Source organism: Chiloscyllium plagiosum, chromosome 19, assembly GCF_004010195.1.
Source record: "Chiloscyllium plagiosum isolate BGI_BamShark_2017 chromosome 19, ASM401019v2, whole genome shotgun sequence".
NCBI lineage: Eukaryota > Metazoa > Chordata > Chondrichthyes > Orectolobiformes > Hemiscylliidae > Chiloscyllium > Chiloscyllium plagiosum.
In genome coordinates, this window is record NC_057728.1 from 18,714,567 (window position 1) to 18,735,502 (window position 20,936).

Consider the following 20,936-nt stretch of genomic DNA (forward strand, 5'->3'; position numbering starts at 1 on the left):
AGTGACCATTCAATTCCCTACTAGGACTCTGAGCCGATACAGATCGCTATGTGGGATATAGGTAAAGTAGTGTTACTTCTGCCATCATAATTACTTATGCAAGGTAAATGCACTCACACCGGTGTATAATTGTTTCAACCAAGAGCTGAGTCAACAAGAATGAAAACTATGTGGAGGAAATATATAATTGTTTTTGTATTAGCTAAAATGTGCATACAAGAATGAAACCTGCCTGCAAACAATGGTAGATGTTACAGACAACTAGATAAGGTGCTGAGGGTGTAGGTTAAGCCAGGTATGCTTGTACAAACAGTAGTTATAAGCATTTGGTTCCCACTTCTGCAAAAACACAAAAACAAACCCCAATTAAAAGGTCATAAAGCTCAATATGGATGAGGAATGGGAGGAAATGTTACAAGTAAGGGAAACAGACGGTAGTGAAGGAGGATATACCTAACAATGGACCACAGCAGGATGTGGTGAAATGGCCAAATAAAACTTGTACTTTGTTATGCACAAGGCCGGATAAGGCAAGAGATAAACAATAGTGATGGGCACCGGGTTTGGAGTAGTGAATCGTATAGGATATGTACTTGCTAAACTCTGGGTGCCTTATTCCAGGCACCACACTTGCAAGCATATAATAAACATACTGATTGCTTCGGATCTTCTCTCGGACTGAAATTATTGAAGTGAGTGAGCTTTGTTTCTCACATCTATAAGTTAATGAAGTGACCATTTAAAATACTTCACACCCACCTCAAGTGTTGAAGTATTACAAGTATTAAAGTATTAAAAAAAATTAGCAGAACACTCCCAAATATGTACCAGGTAAATGTTTTGTCTTAAGAATGATGAGGTGCGAATCTCCAATCTGAAAGTAAGAACAAACAAAAGAAACATCCAACGTTTGTGCAAACAAGTTAAAATTATTCAGTATTGGTAAAGTGATATTTTCTTTAAAATCTGCTAAGATGCTATAGAAATGGTGCCCTTTATAGTGCACTTTTTCTAAGAAGAAAGAGAGACTGCCTACAGAAAACTTTAGAGTATGTTCCTGTATTGACTTTGGAGTTTTTGAATTGGAGAAAAATGTAATGACTTTTCATCTAATCAGAACTTGACATGGCTGCCCGAACATAAAACAGAATCAAACATTTCAGGTCACTTTTCACTAGAGACCTCTTTCAGGTTTTTCCTTCTTAAAAAGGTCTCTACTGTTGCACTGGCATTTTTTGCTAAAGAAATGGGATGTACTAATCACAGCCTACATTTTGCGATCATCACATGGCATCACAGATTAACCTGCAGAGTCATATAGAAATAAAAGGTGGATTGTTGTGGTGGAGAGCACAAAAATAAGAGAGAAAAATAAAGAACAGAGGAAACTAAGATGAAAGAAAGTTCACTTTAAAGAATTATTTCTCATTCTCCAACCAGATATATTGAACTGCTCAAAAACATATAATGAGCAAGTATGATGTATTTAATGTTTCTAAATGATTGAATTGATACCATTTCTAAAAGCAATATCCATAACATTCCTTCAACTATTCATATTTGTTCCCACACTTTGGAGATGGCCTTTGCCTAGTGTTTCCATTATACTGTCTTGTAGTGAGAAGGTCATAGTTTAATTTTCTGCAAGGAACCTACCAAATCAATATAACATTAGAAATGTCAGCCTTTCAGAAAGGCCATGGGAAAATTCTAAGGTATGCAAAGAGAGGCAGCAGGGATAGTGTGTAGGAACTGATAGCTGAACACCTCCATAATCATATTGGAGTGGGTCAGACTTCTACATTTCAGCAACCAACAACAATTACAAAGGCCTTAACTGGATAGCAGCTAAATCAAATGTTCAGGAAAACCTTTATATTAAAAAAGGAGAAAACTTTAGTGATTTTTAACATCTGTCACTTTCTTATAACCATCAATGAATTGTTATTGGCATCTCCACAGATGCCGCTCAGTTGCTGAGTTTTCACATTCGTTTTAATTTTAATTTTAAAAATTATTTCTGTGGACACTTTGCCTTCTGCCAAAAGACAGAAGTTTCAAACATAGATTTGTTTCTGACCACAGTAAGATTTTTCAAATTCAAAATGACATTTGTTAGCTTTTTGCTAAATTATCATGACTCCAAACATAATTATTCCCAATAGCAGTGCACAAATATGAACTCAGAATGTTGGGAACCAGTCTTCCAAACACAAAGGAATCTAGTGTTGTACTGCTAGAAAAAAAAACACCATATTAAAAAGGATGGTTTTAAATCAGGATTAGATCCCCTACTGCACTATAAAACAAACTTGGTGGCTCAGTCAACAGTGAATTCTGTATCCAGCAATTAGCAGTAAATACATTTTAATCACTGTTCAAATTGGAGCAAAAAAAAACCGAGCAGACTCGTGCTCGAGAGTCACTGAACATCTAATATTAAAAATGTAGCAGCCATACATCATGATAACTGAAGTATGGTTCTCAGGCTGAAAGTTAGGCTACTATTTTTTTTTAAAAAATCAACATTTCAGACAACAGTGTCCAGGAAAATGGCACTGAAACAATGAACCAGTTAAGCTGGCATTCAGCCAGTACATAACAGTAGCTATTTTTCCCTTAAAAGCAATTGCTTCTTGGGCCTCTTGTTCCATTTAATATCCATCGCCACTTTAATCAAGTGGTGAATGCTACACTCGCTCTTTTACAAAAAGGGTATTCACAGAAAATAATAAAACTTTATAACAAACTAAATGAAAATATACTATACAACATCAAAAATTATCACAAATCCAATCTAGTTTTCTTTTGGTAGAGAAATGGTGAGATTATTTTTATATATGTCAAATGTTCCCTTTTAGAATTCCAAATTCTCTCACACTGATTGGCATTAGTACTGTTTTGCCACATCACCTTATGTTCTTTCAGCCTAAATGTCAAATGCTCCAGCAGAACATCTGGATGCTTCAACAGAGACAGAAAATAGAATTTCTATTTTACTATGCACAGAGTTGCCACCTGTTCATTTTTGGAACAGCGCATTCAGAAAATGTCTGGCTTTTTGAAAGAAATTGAACTTAGAAAGTCAATTTTTCCTCCATGGACTTGGATGTTTCACAATGTGGAAATATTTGTCACCAATTTAAACTCCACAACAAAGGAGATTTTTTAAAAAATCAAAATCAACAGCATATTAAAATGTTCAACTCAAACCACGACTGCATTCACATTCTCGTCCCTATTCAGTGTTTGGTCTGCATTTGGGTACACTAAAAAAAGGTGGCAATCCCAGCTGTTCACTGCAGAAATATGCCACGCAAGCATTGTTAATCTAACAGCAAATATAATTAACACTAAAAACAAAGGCAAGCTGGCTCCTGAACAGGAGAGGGGCAAATGAGTGTAAAAGGCTGCCATCAAAATATTGCCTGCAGAATAGAAGGAATAGAATTATGAAAAACAAAAACTTGGCACATAGGTTTGATGAACAATTCAAATAGCTGCAGCAACCCTATTCCAACAAGCTTTTGGCTAACATTTCAATTCAATTCTGTTCAAGAAAAGAATAAGAAATGAGAATGTCAAACTTGGTGGGTGTCAAAATGCTTCAGCTGGCGAAAAACAAAATTAAGACTCTCGAGTTGGAAATATTCTTTTTCCTATAATTCATATATTCATTTTTTATAGTCCAGTTTGTCTCAATATTTTTTACTCGAGCATTTTCCAGATGCATCCCCATAGGTGGCTGCTGACAGAACCAATTGCAATGCTGCTGGGTTCTCAGGGTAGAATAGTCTTCATTGCACAAAATCAGCTTATCAGCGAGAATGACCTAAGGTCATGAGAGGCTTGCAGAGTGCGCCACTTAAGTCACATCTCTGCAGTACACCCATTATGGCAACCATCCAGGCTAGTGGATTACAGAAAAAGATCCATTTCACCACATGCAAAAATCAATATTCTCAGAAAAGGGATTCTGTAATGACATTCATTGTTACAGTTTCTAAACATGTTCAAAACCTGATATATACCTGTAGAATACAAGCAGCACAAAGACATCTCCCAAACATTTGTTTCACTCTAAACATACTTGGGTCTTGAAAAAAAAGGTCAATCCTCCTCCCACCCTCCCCACCCACCCATCAGCAAGTTTCACTGATTACTAGAACAGATCCATTAAATATAACACTGTACGGTCCCATTGATTCCTGTCTCTTGTTGAACCTTTATCTCATTTTTATAAAGTGAGCAATTATTCTACATTACTGAATTTAAGTACGCAAATCAAATGTTGCTTTGACAAAGAAGAGGGTATGGGAAGAAAACTGTACTGTGCTATCTCCGCACTAAGCAAACTTCTTTGAAGATTAAACTTGAAGTTTTTTATCAATATAAAGTTCAGCAAATATTTCCCTTCACCCACCAACCCTCTCCCCACCCTATGTTCGTGTTTACTGTTCTTGTTAGGTACAAAGTAATTGTCTTGAGACATTGTTCATGAAGCATTCCTTATTGGTTTCATAGGAAGCAGCAGCTCCTAACTGGACTCTATCAAAACACAAATGCGGTGTGATTGGAAAATGAACACTGGTGATGTCCTGTGGGCAGGTGAAGGAGGCACTTTGATTGGCTGGTATTCTCAAACTTTCCTTCCATCCCAACACTAGGTGGTAGTGTCGCCAAGAATCCAGTTCCAGTTAGGCACTTGGCTGCGAGTTTATAAGGCAGTGCCTGCTGTCTGCTATGTCATCAAGATTGGCTTCTGCCGTATTTCTAGAATATCTGAAGGAAAAGACAGATTCAGAACTCTTGAATAAAATAAAATCATTCAGAAGCTTAATCAAATATTATGTAAACCTGAATAAGATCTCAAAATAATTAACGTTCTATGGGTGGTCAAAGTAGTCACAATTTTGTTGTTACTTAAGAGTGAAGGGATCAAGCACAGGGAAACTTGGATACAGATAATTGTACATTGCTCATCCAAGAATCTATTTCTGGATCACTTGACAGGGTGTTGGTGGTCAACTGTTTTTAACACGTAATCTTGTTCCAATTCAGTCAGTTGATGCAAGTCATTTTACTTTGAAACTGTATTTATTCAACGTGTTGGCAAAAGATTATTTTTAAAAATCACAAGTGAAGGTTCTGCAGAAAACTTTAAAAAAATGTAAAAGAAACATGTCCAGAGGAAACCACATGTTAGCCTCACATTTGTAGGACCTTTCTCTACAAGATTCTGGTTTCAAATACCAGCTCAGTGTTGAGCACAAAAGCAAGCCTAATAGAGCACAGCTGAAAGTCCTACCTTTCCATAGAAACATTAAACAGAGTCTCTATCTGCCCTCTGAGATAAGCATAAAAGACTTCATAGCTCTATACTGAAGTGCAGACAAGCTCATTCTGGTGACCTGGTCAACATTTAGCCCTCAACCAGCATCACAAAAGCCGATATCTGGTTGCTCACTATGAAGCATTTTTGACTCACTTTAGAATCCACTGTGCCTCTTACTTATCCCTCCTTCAAAATATTGCACCTTTAACAAACTTTTGACCACTCTTCCTAATTGCTCCTCCATTCCAATATTTGTTGCCCCAGTTCATTGTGAAGGAATTTGGGTGGTTAATATTGTTGCATTCACACAATCGATGGTAATACTGGCACATTAGACTTAAGTCCACTGCAATTTATCATTGTTTTGTAATGATGTGGAAGTGCTGGTGCTGGACTGGGGTGCACAAAGTCAAAAGTTACATGACACTGGGTTATAGTCCAATAGGTTTATTTAAAACCCCAAGCCTTCAGAGACCCCATTCCTTCCTCAGGCTGCCTGCAACTCTTTTAAACCTTCTTACCATAAAACTTCAACTATTGGCACCATTATTTAGGGTGGCACAGTGGTTAGCACTGCTGCTTCACAACACCAGAGACCTGGGTTCAATTCCCACCTCAGTCAACTGTCTGTGTGGAGTTTGCACATTCTCCCAGTGTCTGCGTGGGTTTCCTCCGGGTGCTCCGGTTTCCTCCCACAGTCCAAAAGTGTGCAGGTTAGGTGAATTGGCCATGCTAAATTGCCCATAGTGTTAGATGTAGGGGAATGGGTCTGGGTGGGTTGCTCTTCAGAGGGTGGACTTGTTGGGCCAAACTAAGTATTCTAATTATGGAGGGAAATCTTTCTCCCTACCTACACCTCTCAGCAATTTTTATTAGTCGATTCCCCTTAAACTTTTTCTGCTCGGAAAGAAAAACAGCTGCAGTCTGTCTAGTCTCTCTTCATAGCTGAAATACTCCAGCCCAGACAACAATATCCTGGTTAATCTCTTCTGCACCCTCTCTAGTACAATTATATCCTTCCTATAGTGTAGCAATCATAACCGCACACAATATTCCAGCTGTGGTCTAACTAAGATTATATACAGCTCCATCATAACCTCTCTGCTCTTGTATTAAATGCCTTAATTAAGGGAAAGTATCCCATATGCTTTCTTACCTACCTTGTCTGTCTTGTTGCCTTCGAGGATCTATAGACAAAGTTCCTTTGATCCTCTGTACTGCCTAGAGTCCTACTAAAGTGTATTTCCTTGTCTCATTACTCCTCCCAAAATGCATCCCCTTTCACTTTTTAAGGCTAAATTCTATTTGCCACTGCTCAGCCCATCTGACCAGTCCTTCTATCTTGTCCTGTAGTCTAAAGCTTTCCTCCTTGCTACTTACCACACCAGCAATTTTCATGTTACTTGTGAACTTACTAATCACACCTCTACATTTCACGTATAGATCATTAACTTAGCTACAAACAGCAAGGTATCAGACACTGAACCCTATGGTATGCCAGTGGACATAAGCTTCCAGTGATAAAATCGCCCTTCAACCATCACCCATTGCTTCCTACCACTAAGCCAATGTTGCAGCCAATTTGCTAAATTGCCTTGGATCCCATGCGCTTCTTAAATTTGCCATGGGAGACCTTGTCAAACAATACTATGGCTAGTTTCCTTTAGCTAACCCACCTGTGTGATCATTGGTATATTATAAATGTACAAATACATACAGAAAGTCAAAAATCAAACGAACTGAAAACCTTGGAAATAAAACCATAAAACAGCAAGATGTTGGGGATACTCAGTAGATTGTAACAGCATTACCTACAACACATGGACTGCAGCAGTTCAAGGTTGCAGCTCACCTTCTCAAGGGCAATAGCAACAACTAATCCCAAAAAAGAATATCTAATGAAAACATTTTAAAATAAAGAATAATGAGGAGTAATTTTAGATCAGATTTGAATAATGAACAATTTATAGAACTTTTATTTATAGACATCAGTGTTTTTAAATAAGAGAAAAGGATGAGTTAATATATTGAACATAACAGGATTAAAATTAGAAGAATGTTTTTATTGCACAGGTGTTTAAGTCAAGATGCTGCAAGCAGCTTTGTTCCTTGCAGACCAGCTACAACAGTAACTTTTTTTTAAAAAACGAGCCCAGGTTCGTATTTGTACATCCATATGCTTAAGACCTCAGCCAGGCAAGGTATTCATAAGAATAACACATCGGACTAAAAAGGAGGCCATTTGGCTCATCGAGTCTAGTCCACCAATCATGGCAGATCTGATGCTCCTCAACTCCACTTCCCTGTATTTTTTCCATAACCAGTGAACCCCTCGCGGATTAAAAACACTGTCTGTCTCAGACTTGAATATATTTAATGACCCAGCCTCGAAAGCCCTTGTGGTAAAGAACCCACAGAATCACCACCTTCAGAAAACAATCCTCATATCTGCCTTAAAGGGATGACTTATGATGGCCTAATGCACCACTGAATGTGTTTGGGAAAGGGAACTTAGGCATTATTTTGATTAATCACATCAAGTACACTTAAATTTACAAGGGAATGAGGAAGGAGTGCCACGCTTTCCCTTTTCCTTGCAATATCCTTAGCAATAATCTATTCATATAGAATTATCAACACATTTCACTTTTCACTGGCCCCAGTGGAGCAAACTTCAGGGAACTTCTGACAGAATTTACCTGTTGTGATGCGATGCATTGGTAAAGTAACATAGGTGAGATGTGCATAGAGTAGAAAATTTACTTCTGTTCGATTCAGCTTTAGCCAAGATCCAACCAAGGACCGTCCAGTCCCAGACAATGAGCGAGATCGAAGGTTGGACACACCATGCATGTCTGCAAAGATACAGAAAAAGGAAAGGTTCATCCATTTATTTCTTTTTTAAATGAAAACATTCATTGTAGCAGATTCTATTTCTAAATGAGAAAGAAAGAATACAGAAAAACACAACGAAATCCAACAATTTTGAACAAAGGTTTCAGAGTAACCATAGCAACGGTATTCAGTGCCTTTGGGGAATGAGTTTTTCCCCTGGCCTCGGATGAGAGAAAGCTGATAATGGTATTCCATTATTACAAGGCACCTTTTGCGAGCAGTCTTATGAAATGGTTCTTCGAAAACATTGACAAATTGCAGTTGATTTGAGGAATTAAGCTTAGTGTCGTCTTGGAAACCAATGTTACCAAGGACTTGCACGAATGTAATATCCAACAGAAAAACATCTCAAGGCCCTTCACAAATTTATTAGGAAAACATGTACTGAGCCAGATGAGGAGAAATTAAGAGGGTTGGACACATTCTTATTAATGATGCATATTTTCAAGAGGGTCTTTAAAAGGAGGAGGAGACGCCAAAATATGAGACCAGATAGTTTAAGGCACTGTTTGCACAGAGTGTGTGTAACAGGCTTTAGATTGATGAATGAAAAGCTGCAGGGTGGGAGGAATATGTAAAACTGAGGTGAGCATGAGTTTTATAGAGACACTGCGACACTTGAAGTTAATGCCAGTCAGTGAATTTGCTGATTATAATACTAAAATAAGACAGAGGCATCATTTTGTATGAAAAGCTACAAGAGCACAAGACTAGGTTAAAGGGAGGCACAGGGGCCTTGGATCTGAAAATCATTGGGTTAATGAATTTACAGTGACAATGACATGAATGAGAGTTTCAGCAAAGAATCAGCTGAGCTGGTGACCGAGATGGAAGATGTCATGTAGCAACGTTGTGATGGAAAGGACATAAATTCAGAAGCTCGGTCCTGAATCAAACACAGCTCCAAAAAATTGCAAGTGGCATTATTCAATCCAGGGACACAGCCCCAGAGGGAATGGAGGTGATGATGAGGGAATGAAAATTGTGCTGCAAGTTGAAAGCTGTGATTTTGAATCTCCCAACATAAAGCTGGTAGAGCTTACCACATGTAAAATCCAGAACAGTGAGAATGTCAATAGGGGAATATGGGAAAATAGAACTAGATGGTAATATTTGAATAAATATAAACAGACAAGCCAATTCCATGGCTATGAATGATTTCACAATGAACGATCTGTAAATGAGGACAAGGAGGGAGCCAAGGACATATACTTGGCGAACTGCTGAGGTTTATGTCTTTGAATGGATATCTAGGAATATAATGAAGGGCATTCCCCTCCCCCACCCCAACCTCCCCTGTAAAATAGTGACTTTTGTCTGAACAGCTGTGTTGAGTGTTGCAGCTCAATAAAGGAAGGGGAAAGATGGCCTACATTGACAGAAATCTGTCTGAAACTTTGTCAAGAGCATTTCAGAACAAATGGAAAGGGCAAACATCTAATTGGAGGGATTTCAACACAAACAGTGGTAGGATGACATTAGTGGCAAGGTCAGCATTAAACCCTCCCCACTCAAAGGTTGATGCACAAAAATGAGGTCACACTGAGAAATGCTAAATTGTGGGAAACACAGGTTTGGAAGGTCCAGTCAGAGGAGGTTTGGAGAATTGCTCCAGCACCTTTTATAGAAGCAGTGAATATTCAAGGCAGTAGGGCTAGGGGGCTGGGCGCCAAGCAGGCTGCTTTGACCTGGAAGATGTTGAGCTTCGTTACAGCATTTGGGGAGTATTCCATCTCAATCCTGATGATTTGTGCCTTGCAGATGGTGGAGGTTCAGGATGATAATGACATTGAATGTGGACGCTTCTGCTAATGGGTTGCAAATAAGTGTAGTATGCTGTGGATTGTTTCTGTCCTTTTGGGGATGGTTATTTGGGGATGGACTCACAAATGTTACTTGTCAGCTCAATGTGGATGTTGTCCAGGTCTTGCTGCAGATGTACACAGACTGCTTCAGTATCTGGAGGTGTTACAAATAGGACCAAATGCTGCAAACAATGGCAAATATCCTTAGAACTCTGACATCCTGATGAAAGGAGATCATTGATGGAGCAACTGAAGGTAGTTGGGTCAAGGCCAGTGGAACTCTTGCAAAAGTCTGAGGGCTCAGATGATTGTCCCTCAATAACCCTACAGCTTGAACAAATGGGAGATGGCAGGCTCTAGCCAGTGGAGAGAATTCTTCTGTTTCCATCAACTCCAGTTTTATTCAAGCTCCCTAATGTCCCACTTGATTAAATGCTGCCTTGATGTCAAGGAGAGTGCTTTCACCTCTTGAATTCAGCTACTGGTCACCTCAAATCCAAACTTGGAATGTGCTCTGGAGCCAAGTGATCCTGACAGACCCCAAACTAAACATTGGTGAGCAGCTTATTGCCGAGTGAGTGTCACTTGATGGCACCATCACCAACATTTTCCCTCATTTTAATGAGGGAGCAGACTGAAGTGGTGGTCATTGGCCAGGTCAAAAGTTAACGAGGCAAAAAGTTCCCTACCATTTTTAGGCAAACATATCTGGGTCCTGATCTCTCCGCGCCCACCCCCACTCCAGCCTATCACCCTCACCTTAACCTCCTTCCACCTATCGCATTTCCAACGCCACTCCCCCAAGTCCCTCCTCCCTACCTTTTATCTTCGCCTGCTTGGCACACTCTCCTCATTTCTGAAGAAGGGCTCATGCCCGAAACGTCGATTCTCCTGCTCCTTAGATGCTGCCTGACCTGCTGCGCCTTTCCAGCAACACATTTTCAGCTAATTTTCTACGTTGTCAGCTGCATGCCAGTGGTTTTGCTGAACCAAAACAGCTTGGCTAGGAACAGGATGTCAGATCTGCAATGGGATTTATCAGGGCCCACAGCCTTTGGAGTATTAAATTCAGCAGTTTCTTGATGGCATGTGGTGTAAACCATATTTGCTGAAGATTTGCATCTGTGACTCTGAGAATCTGAGGAATGAGGTAAGATTAATCACATATGTTCTTTCTGACTGAAGGTGATCGCAAAAGCTTCAACCATTTTCACTGTGGCTCCCCTACCATTGAGAATGAGGATAACCTTGAAACCACCTTCTCCGATCAGTTGTTTAAATAACCCACCATTGTTTAGAACTTGACGTTGCAGGATAGCAGATCCATTGGTTGTGTAATTGTATTCTGTCTATCCCATGCTGCTTCCATTATTTTGCATGTTTGTAGCCTAATTTTTGGGTATGGCTACTGTTGGACATATTCTTCGACACTCCTCGATGAAACAGGGTTGATCCCCTGGCTTGCTGGCAATGACATTTGGGGATGAGGGGGTGGGTGATGTGCCAGCCCCTGAAGTTACAGGGGATAGTCATATGCAATTCTGCTGCTGGCCATCAGTACCTCATGGATGCCTAGTTTTGAGATGCTAGTCGGCGGCACGGTGGCTTAGTGGTTAGCACTAGTGTCCCAGGTTCGATTCTGGCCTCGGGTGACTGTGTGTGGAGTTTGCAGATTCTCCCAGTGTCTGCGTGGGTTTCCTCCGGGTGCTCCGGTTTCCTCCCACAGTCCAAAGATGTGCAGGTCAGGTGGATTGGTCATGCTAAATTGCCTCATAGTGTTAGGTTACATTAGTCAGAGGGAAATTGGACTGGGTGGATTACTCTTTGGAGGGTCGGTATGGACTGGTTGGGCTGAAGGGCCTGTTTCCACACTGTAGGGAATCTAATCTAGACTGGAGTATATTCTAGTTGACACACTTGCATTGCCACACAACACAAGGAATATGTCCTCATTGGAGGTGGCACAGTGGTTAGCACTGCTGCATCACAGCACCAGAGACCCGGGTTCAATTCCCGCCTCAGGCGACTGACTGTGTGGAGTTTGCACGTTCTCCCCGTGTCTGCGTGGGTTTCCTCCGGGTGCTCCAGTTTCCTCCCACAGTCCAAAGATGTGCAGGTCAGGTGAATTGGCCATGCTAAATTGCCCGTAGTGTTAGGTAAGGGGTAAATGTAGGGGTATGGGTGGGTTGTGCTTCGGCGGGTCGGTGTGGACTTGTTGGGCCGAAGGGCCTGTTTCCACACTGTAATGTAATCTGTAAATCTGTAAATCAGGACGTCATCTCCACCAGGACTGAGCACAAATCATTCCTATTTGTGTATCATCGATAGAGACGTCTGTGACTGTTGGATTGGGTGAGGATGAATTCAGGTAGGATCTTCCCTCTTGTTAACTCTCACCATTTGATCAAAGTGCAGTCTACCACAAAAAAAGCATTTAGCCAGCAGTGGTACCATTGAACCACTCTTAGTGATGGACACTGAAGTCCCTACCCAGGGTAAAACAAAAAGGTCAATTTGCAATAAAACACAATATTGTAAAAGGAAACACAAGCAGCTAAAAGGAACTGTACAAGAAGAAGCTGGAGATGCACCTTCAGAGTCTGCATTGTCTGAGCCATGCCTGAAGAATTCCTCACTGTCATTGGCTGAATGAGACTTTTTCATTTCTGCTATCCGATTTTTGGGGGTCTTTCTACGCAAGGAAGGAGAGAAAAAGGACGGGCGATTGTTGCGTTCTGGAGTTGGTGGCGTGCTGAAGGAAGTTACCTAAAGTCAAACCCAAAAACAAAAGATGTAAGTTCCAGCAGTATTATCCAAACATGTCTAATATTAGATTGCAGTCTTCAATAAATGGAAATGAGAAAGCATATGAGGGAGACAATGTCATTACTAGCACTAATTCCAGTCGATCAAAAGGCTGAGCAAGTTTAATAGAAGACTATTTATGATGGTCAAGCATTGGTGACGAGAAGCACCCAACTTAAAATGGTCACTGGGATAGTCAGGAGAGAGAGATTAAATGTCTTCATACAGGCACTAGCTGGGTTATGACATGCCTTATCGCAGGAAGCTATTGAGGCAAAGCTGTTGCACCTTCTCCATAGAAATAGGGTGAATATTTGTTGCAGGAAAATGCCCCACTATGGGCAAAGATATCTGCTTCAAGGTAATTTCAGGTTGTTCTAAAAAATACTAACATGGAAACAATTAACATCTTTCAAAATACTACTCCATCTCATATTAGCTGACTTCAAATGATAGCACACTTGCCACAGAATCAGAAGGTTGAGAATTCAAACTCCACTCTCGGAATACACATCTGTGCTGACTTTCAATGCAGTACGCTGAGAGCACTCGCTTATCAATGGAGCTCTCTCTTGGAGACATTAAACCATGCCCCACTCGCCTGTTTGGGAATGAGACCTTTTCACTCGACTTGAGAGAGAGTGAGAGATACTACCTGCACTGAGCTATAATGGTCTATTCTTGATCATTACAATTTTACTAACGCTAGATATAATTAAAATTACACAATTAAACTTGTAAAATAGTAAATTTACTTCATTTCTGAAGAGCTGGAGAGTGCAATTTAAAGTGATGCAAAATCATTCATTTTGGAATTTTACAACTATTCAACATCTTTGCCTTTTGTGCCTAATATTTAATTTTATATTTCCCATTTGAAACCGGGCCTCAATCTCTCTTGCCATCCAAGAAAATCTGGTTAGTTCACTGTTTTTCACCTTTGTTGGAATGTACCCAGCCTGGATCTGAACCATCTCCTTAAAAAGAAAATCATGTGTTCTATCACAGATTTTCCTGTTAACCTTGGGCTAGATCCTTTCTCAGCTTATTGAGGATACTCCACTTCCCACTTGGGAGTTCTACTTAAAACCATTCCTTGCTTTTCTCATTATGAATCTACCCCTTATGTTACGAGAGTCATTCAAAAGCATTTTCCAGTAGACACATGCTCCACCTTATGCTCAAAACCAGCAATGCCAGCCTTTCTAATTGGAATGAGGAAGCATGATCAATAAAGTTCTCCAAGGCATACTTTTCCACTGTTCAGAAGTTCTGAAAAGGGTCAATTGACTGGAAACATTTAACGGTTTCTCTCTCCACACGTGCTGCCAGACTTGCTGAGTTTCTCCAGCATTTTATGTTTTGTTTTGGAATTCCAGCATCCACAATTTTTGGTTTTTGTTTAATGCTTTTCCACTCTTCCTCTTCGCTCTAACATTATCCCAATGAATACTTGCACATTAAAGTGCCCAAATACTCCTCTAAAGGCTTTGTACATCAGATTACCCTGAAGATTTGCTGCTCCGTCTTTCTCTCTCCCACTCGAGACCTTTAAATATTCCTGAAAAGTGATTATCAAGAGAAAGAGATAGCAGCAGCATAAAGGCAAGTTCAGCACTCAAAAGCTCAGAAACTGGTAAGAAACAGCAGAAGAGGAGTTTGGGTGAGAAAGAGAGAGACAGAGAAGCCAGCCACATTTAGAGAATATCTTAGGTTAAGGAGATTCTGTAAGAAGCAGCAGAAAATTCCCAAAGATAAAAGTTAGAAAAGGGAAAAGGAAATAACTTTAATGAAAAATGATTAAAAAAAACAGAAAGGAAAGGTAAGGGAGTACGAAAGAGAGACTTCTCATCTGTCACAACAAGTATTTCACCACCAATATTTCACTCTATAATGGGCATTGGCAATGCAAGTTCCAGAAAGCAAACATAGGCACAGGCTTCAGAACCTATCCAAACAAAGTAAGCAGATTTCAAGAAATTTAGAGAAAGAATTTTGCAGAAGAAAAGTCAGGAAAAAAATGATAATTTAAAAAAAAGGATCAGGATTCAGTAATTAAGCCACAAATTTGGCAGGAAGATTTAAAACTTGTAGCTTGGGAATTTTACTTAGAGATGTTTGTAGAAGATTGCGTGGGGTTTTAGACCACGATAATGGAGTTAAAATGGATGCTTTCTCAGAAGGAAGTGGGTAACTGCACCTTAGCTGCAGAAAACTGAAAATACTAGAACTGTGGGTATCCACCGATTCGATCAAGTGAAGGCCAGGAAAATCCAGTAAGCTGTACAGAGTTAAATATTACAAAGAAACCAATTTTAAAAGCTGGAAATCAATAAATCACTTCAGAACATCACTTAAATGTAACTCAAAGCATTATGGAAGAATTTGCTAAAGTATAACAGCAATTGTTTGGATAGGTTCTGAAGCCTGTGCCTATGTTTGCTTTCTGGAACTTGCATTGCCAATGCCCATTATAGAGTGAAATATTGGTGGTGAAATACTTGTTGTGACAGATGAGAAGTCTCTCTTTCATACTCCCTTTTTAAAAACTGGCTGACAAAGAAAATATTGCACAGAATTTATTAAATCCTAGAGTCATTTAATTTATAAGAGCACTGGTGAATACAATCTTAAAAACCAGCAGATTTTGAAGTATAGAAATAATATGTTTAAATAACATTACAGTAATAAGATTAATCAGTAATGTTCAGAAGAACTGGAAAAAGATAACAGATCCCTAGCAGATTCACAAGCAAAGAACCACAGCAAGCAAGATTGAACTTCATGGAGGCATTTGTTTGCAAGATATTGATTTGCCTCAAATCTAAACAGACTAAGCTGAGCAAGTCCATACAGTAGTGTATTTACCAAGTCTGTTTGTGAACAATGCCATTAATACACAAAACATCACAGTACAGACACCATTGAAGAAAATAACTTCTGATAATTTCTTCAATTTATAAACACAAAAATCATGAAGAAATATTTAGCAGTAGATTCCCCTAGAAGCTGGACTTAACCATTTCTGTCGATTAGGGGAAAAACGGAATGTGGAGTTTTGAAATTTGAACTCACAGGAGACAAAATTATTGTTGGTACTCTTGATGAAATCGTGAGATTTCCTATAGCTCAAGGAAGATTTACACTTGGAGAAAGCTATTCAACTCCTGTTAGAAGCAGAAACCAGAGAGACCCAGATTCTATGAAGAAAAGTCCAAAACCACCTCAAAAGGACAACAGAGTGCATCTAATTTATATGGCATGGTTGCAAAAGAGAGGCATGTTACAAGGGCAGCAGGACAACAATGCCTCACAGGCAGGAAGAATATCCAGCCATCACAGAGAAATACTACATCTATAAAATTGTAGGTCACCTTCAGAAGGTTCCCATAGTTAAGACAGTTTCAGAACAGTAGAAATACAAGTGGTTAATGGTAAAGAGATTTACACAATAGACTCTACACTGCCATTACAAAAGATACCTGATAAATGTACCTGATGAGATGCTTCCACTGGAGAACATACCAGATTCATTCCTACAGGAACGAACTAATCTAGACAAGCCTGAACAGAAGCAACATGGCTAAGTAAACGGGCAGCTTTGATTTGATGCTGTAGCAAGAATCACTTTCATATCAAAGCAGTTACCATGGCTGGAGAAGTTATTAAAGCTCATAGAAATAAGACTGCATGGTGTTCATGAAGTAACTACCTGAAGTTGTGAACTCCACAAGTTACGCTACTATGCCATGCAGAACTGTGGAAAATACACAGTTCACAATTAATTAATTTCACTTCAAAACCTTACGAGGGTCTCGACCACCATGAAAAGAGAGTTGGAGGAGATTGTAATCCCCCCGGAGAACAACTCATCTAGAAGCAAACAGCTGTCTAAATCCTCCTCCAAATACAAAGAGTTATTGACCAACCCATCAAGGGATAACGAGAAGATGGATTCATAGACCTTCCCAGTTTCACAATGAATCCAACAGAAGAAAGAATCCAGTGAGATCTCTCACATTATTATCATCTTAGGAGGAAGTCACAGATCTCACAGGGCTGGTAGGCATGTTCAATCCGCTACTTTCTAAAACGGAAGGGTCAATGTCAGAGAGACAGAGATAGTGCTGAGTGAGCAGTAACCTTTTAGGAGCAAGGCTGACAGTCTGATAAGTTTTTTTTCCACTAGTTGAACAGTGACAGTGGGCAGCTGAAGGCTTTCAGCCTGAGCAACAACTCTAGGGAGGTTCGGTGCATCTGATTCCATGGCAACCAGACCAATAGGTCACTGATTCAGGACATGGTCAAGACAACAAAACCACTCAATTATCCAAGATACTGTTAGAAGGCAAAATCTTCCAATTAGACAGAGATTGCCGAGTCCAGAAATCCTGCATATTGCAAGGAAGAAAGTACTTATTTCAACAGAACAGCTGTCTTTCTGGAAGGAAGGTCTGGGAGATAAGGACCTTCCAAGTTAAGGTAATGGACAATGTCTGTAAAGAATAACTGACCTGCTGCGCTTTTCCAGCAACACATTTCCATCTCTGATCTCCAGCATCTGCAGACCTCACTTTCTCCTCCAGTTAAGGACCTTCCAAGTTAAGGTAATGGACAATGTCTGTAAAGAATAATGTCCTCAGTGAGGGATATCAAGACATTTTTAAAAATTCTCCAGCTGAGAAATGGATCAGAGGTGGGTTTAAAAAGTGCTCAAGTGAGGATGTGCCATTCTTCTGTATCTAATAGAGCGCATCTGAGAAATATCCAGACTCCCTCTGCATGTGTGAAGTCTGAGACTTGGGAAGGAGAAGAAGCCAAGATAATAGTATTATTTATGTACACAAATTGTATAAACATGTTAATGTGTGGGGAAAAAAATGGAGTAAAATAATGCTTCTGAAGGGGTTCCTGTTACACTGTGATGGCAGTAGAATAGGTAGAGCCAGTCTGTGGGTGGAAACTAGGAATTCTATGGTAGCTTTTGCAGGGAGCAGACATACCTCTATCAGCTCCCTAAAGTAACTGTTCCTGACCAAATATAATTGTACTTAATTGCTATCACATATCAAACCACTTATGTAGGAACAATGCCTTTTTTTGGTAAGAGGGTGGTGAAGCCTCTATTACTAATCACTATATAGATCCAAGACAAAGCAGAGATAAAAGAAAGTTAAAAATCTCACAACATCAGGTTATAGTCTTATTTATGGCTATAAGTTGTGTTTTACGATCTTATACTCCACAACCACCTGATGAAGGAGCAGCACTCCGAAAGCTAGTGTTTCCAGATAAACCTGATGGACTATAACCTGGGATTGTGCGATTTTTAACTTTGTACTTCCCAGTCCCATGCACGGCACCTCCAAATCAAGACAAAAGAAACTTTGGGATAGCTAATTATCTCAAATAATCCTCACCTGGTAGTGTTGGCAAATGTCACAAAGTACCACCAGTGATTATCTGGTAAAATACCACACTCATCATTTCTGATAGGAGGAGTCATTTAGATTACAACTGGGAATATTAATACCATTCTATAGACATACATATTTTGCAAGAGCAAATTCCTCAATGTTCACAGGATGTTCCCGATGACAGGGTATCCAGAATTAAGGGGTCACAGCTGAAGAATACAAGGTGGGACATTTTGGGACCGAGATGAGGAGAAATTTCTTCATCCAGAGAATGGTAAGCCTGTGGAATTCTGTGCTACAGAAAGAGGTTGAGGCACGGTGAAGGTGAAGGTGAAGGTGAAGGTGAAGATGATGATGAAATAGCTCCTGGGGCTAAAGAGATCAAAGGGATGGGGAGAAAGTGAAACAGTTGGATAATCAGGCATCATCATAGGACAGAGCCAAAATGGTCCACTCTTAGCTCCTAGTTTCTACATTTCAACCACAATGAGTGCCATTTTAGATGTTAAGCTTTCTCAAAGTACAATCAGTTACAATTCCATTAATATACCCATTCACTTCAATCGCATCGCCATATATGAATAGGAAGGGTTTGGAGAGATATGGGCCAGGTGCTTGCAAGTGGACTAGATTGAGTTGGGATATCTGGTTGGCATGGATAAGTTGGACTGAAAGGTCTCTTTCCATGCTGTACATCTCTATGACTCTATAACTCTGTTCATTTACTCAATGACTAGCTTGTTTGTGAAGAGCATTGCAGTGTGCCACTAATGCTACAGACTACACATGCGATTCAGGAAGCAGACTTCATGTTCTGGAATTGGTCCTCACAGTCTTTGGAATAGGCTATCAGCTGCAAATCTGCTCAAAGCTGCCACTCACTTCAGGATAGATGGCCGTGCCATCAAAGCAAGGCCATCAGCAGGAACTTCTATTTTCAAGCTGCTGCAGGCATTTAATTCCTGAATCTGCACATGATTCCCTTCCCCCTCCCTTATAGAGTAGCACAATATTATAGGTTGGAGGTCATTGTCACTGTTCAAACCAGCTAATCTCAGGATCTCAGACGGTTACAGAGAGTGGTGAACTCGGCCCGGACAATCACAAAGGCCAACGTCCCATCTATAGAATCCATCTACCAGGCCCACTGTCAAGGAAAGGTTGCCAATATTCTCAAAGATCCATCCCGCCCTGGCAATGGTTTTTCTACAACCTTTACCATCAAGGAGAAGGTACAGATGCCTGAACACACATGCCAGCTGGTTTTGAAACAATTTCTACCCTACTGTTGTTCGAATACTGAATGGACTCTCAAACTCTTAACATTCGCCTGTACCTTTGTTTTTGTCACTGTTTACTTATTATTTACAATCTATGCTATTTAACTCTATGATCTGCCTGTATTGCTCGCAAGACAAAGCTTTTCACTGTGCCTCAGTACACGTGATAATAAATTCAATTCGATTCAATGATGAAGTGCAACTAGTCAGACTGTCATGAAGGAAAGTATTGGGGCTGTGATTTAGATATTTGGTCTTCGTATGCTCCTTACTTGAAACCAAAACTTTGGGGTAAAGCAGCATTCAACCACATCACCAAAAGCACCAGTGGAAATAAATTAAAGTTTTCTAACCTCTGTCGCCAGTAAACTGCACAATGCCCTAGTAACTGCATTTAGATCCACTTCATCATTCCAGAAGCTGGCTTTCAATAAAATTAAAATAAGTTTCTCTTTAAAATACAACAAATACAATATTCAGGATTTAAAATCAAATATCTAGAAAGAGGAAGTGATTGAGCTGAGTTAATACTCACTGCATGGATCACTATAGAGCAAGTGATTTACTTCAGCTCAGGAGAAATCAGACTCAAAATATCTTGTGTGGAGAGCTGGATTCCACATTACACACAATGGATCTCAATAGAATCCAAAGCAAACTAAGAGAGAATTACTCTGGCTCCACACAGCTGATAAAACCCAGGCAACCAACTGCTCCTGCCTCTGCATTAACTGCAAACAAACCCCAGCCTTGCTCTAACTATATTTAATAAACAGAGAGGGGCTTGTCAGATCTTTGCATTCAGCTCAGTTACACTGCAGTCTTAATCACAGCTGTCAAAGCACAGTTCATTACAATGCAGTACAGAACTCCAGCCTTGCAGCAAAAAATAATGACTTTATATATCTTGATATTTCAACAGAGGTGCAAGGGAGAGAACCAGAGTGAACAGAGATCGAGGGAGATCGAGGGAAAGGGGGGGGGGGGGGGAATCTAGGGGAGAGGGGGACTCTGTGCAAGAAGGAGAAGGCAGGTAGACGGGGTGTCTGAGACAACAACACAGTGGAGGTGGTCAGGAGAAAGTCTGAGAAGGAAAGGGGGGTGGAATTGAGAAAAAAAAAGTACAATCGTTACATTGATTAATTAATTAAAGAATCTTTGCTCATTTTAGAGAATAAATAGATAATATCTTCAAGCAGTCATTAATAATATCAATGCATAGCACAAAATAATTCAAATAAAATGGGTTCAAATCCAGACCAAGACGATTTCTGCCCTCTTTCTCTGCCCTCTCGCTTGGAAGTGTATTTGAGCAGCCCTCAACCAGCATGTAAAAGAGCCCCTGCATAGAACTCACCATCCTTCAGTAACGGAACATTAAAAAGCCAATTTAATTATT

The 20,936-nt window shown here is 39.9% G+C and overlaps 1 protein-coding gene across 5 annotated transcripts in view; it reads right to left on the reverse strand.

Moving 5' to 3' along the window:
* Positions 1-3,641: 3,641 nt before the first annotated feature.
* kiaa0930 (KIAA0930 ortholog) overlaps positions 3,642-20,936 on the reverse strand; it is a 101,160-nt gene continuing 83,865 nt past the window's right edge. For all 5 annotated transcript variants that reach the window (XM_043709232.1, XM_043709231.1, XM_043709229.1 and 2 more), the window contains 3 exons: positions 12,627-12,801; positions 8,035-8,190; positions 3,642-4,782 (listed from right to left, as the gene is read on the reverse strand). In XM_043709232.1, the coding sequence (XP_043565167.1) occupies positions 4,742-4,782; positions 8,035-8,190; positions 12,627-12,801 (372 nt within the window). In that variant the 3' untranslated portion in view covers positions 3,642-4,741. The remainder of the gene's footprint in view (positions 4,783-8,034; positions 8,191-12,626; positions 12,802-20,936) is intronic.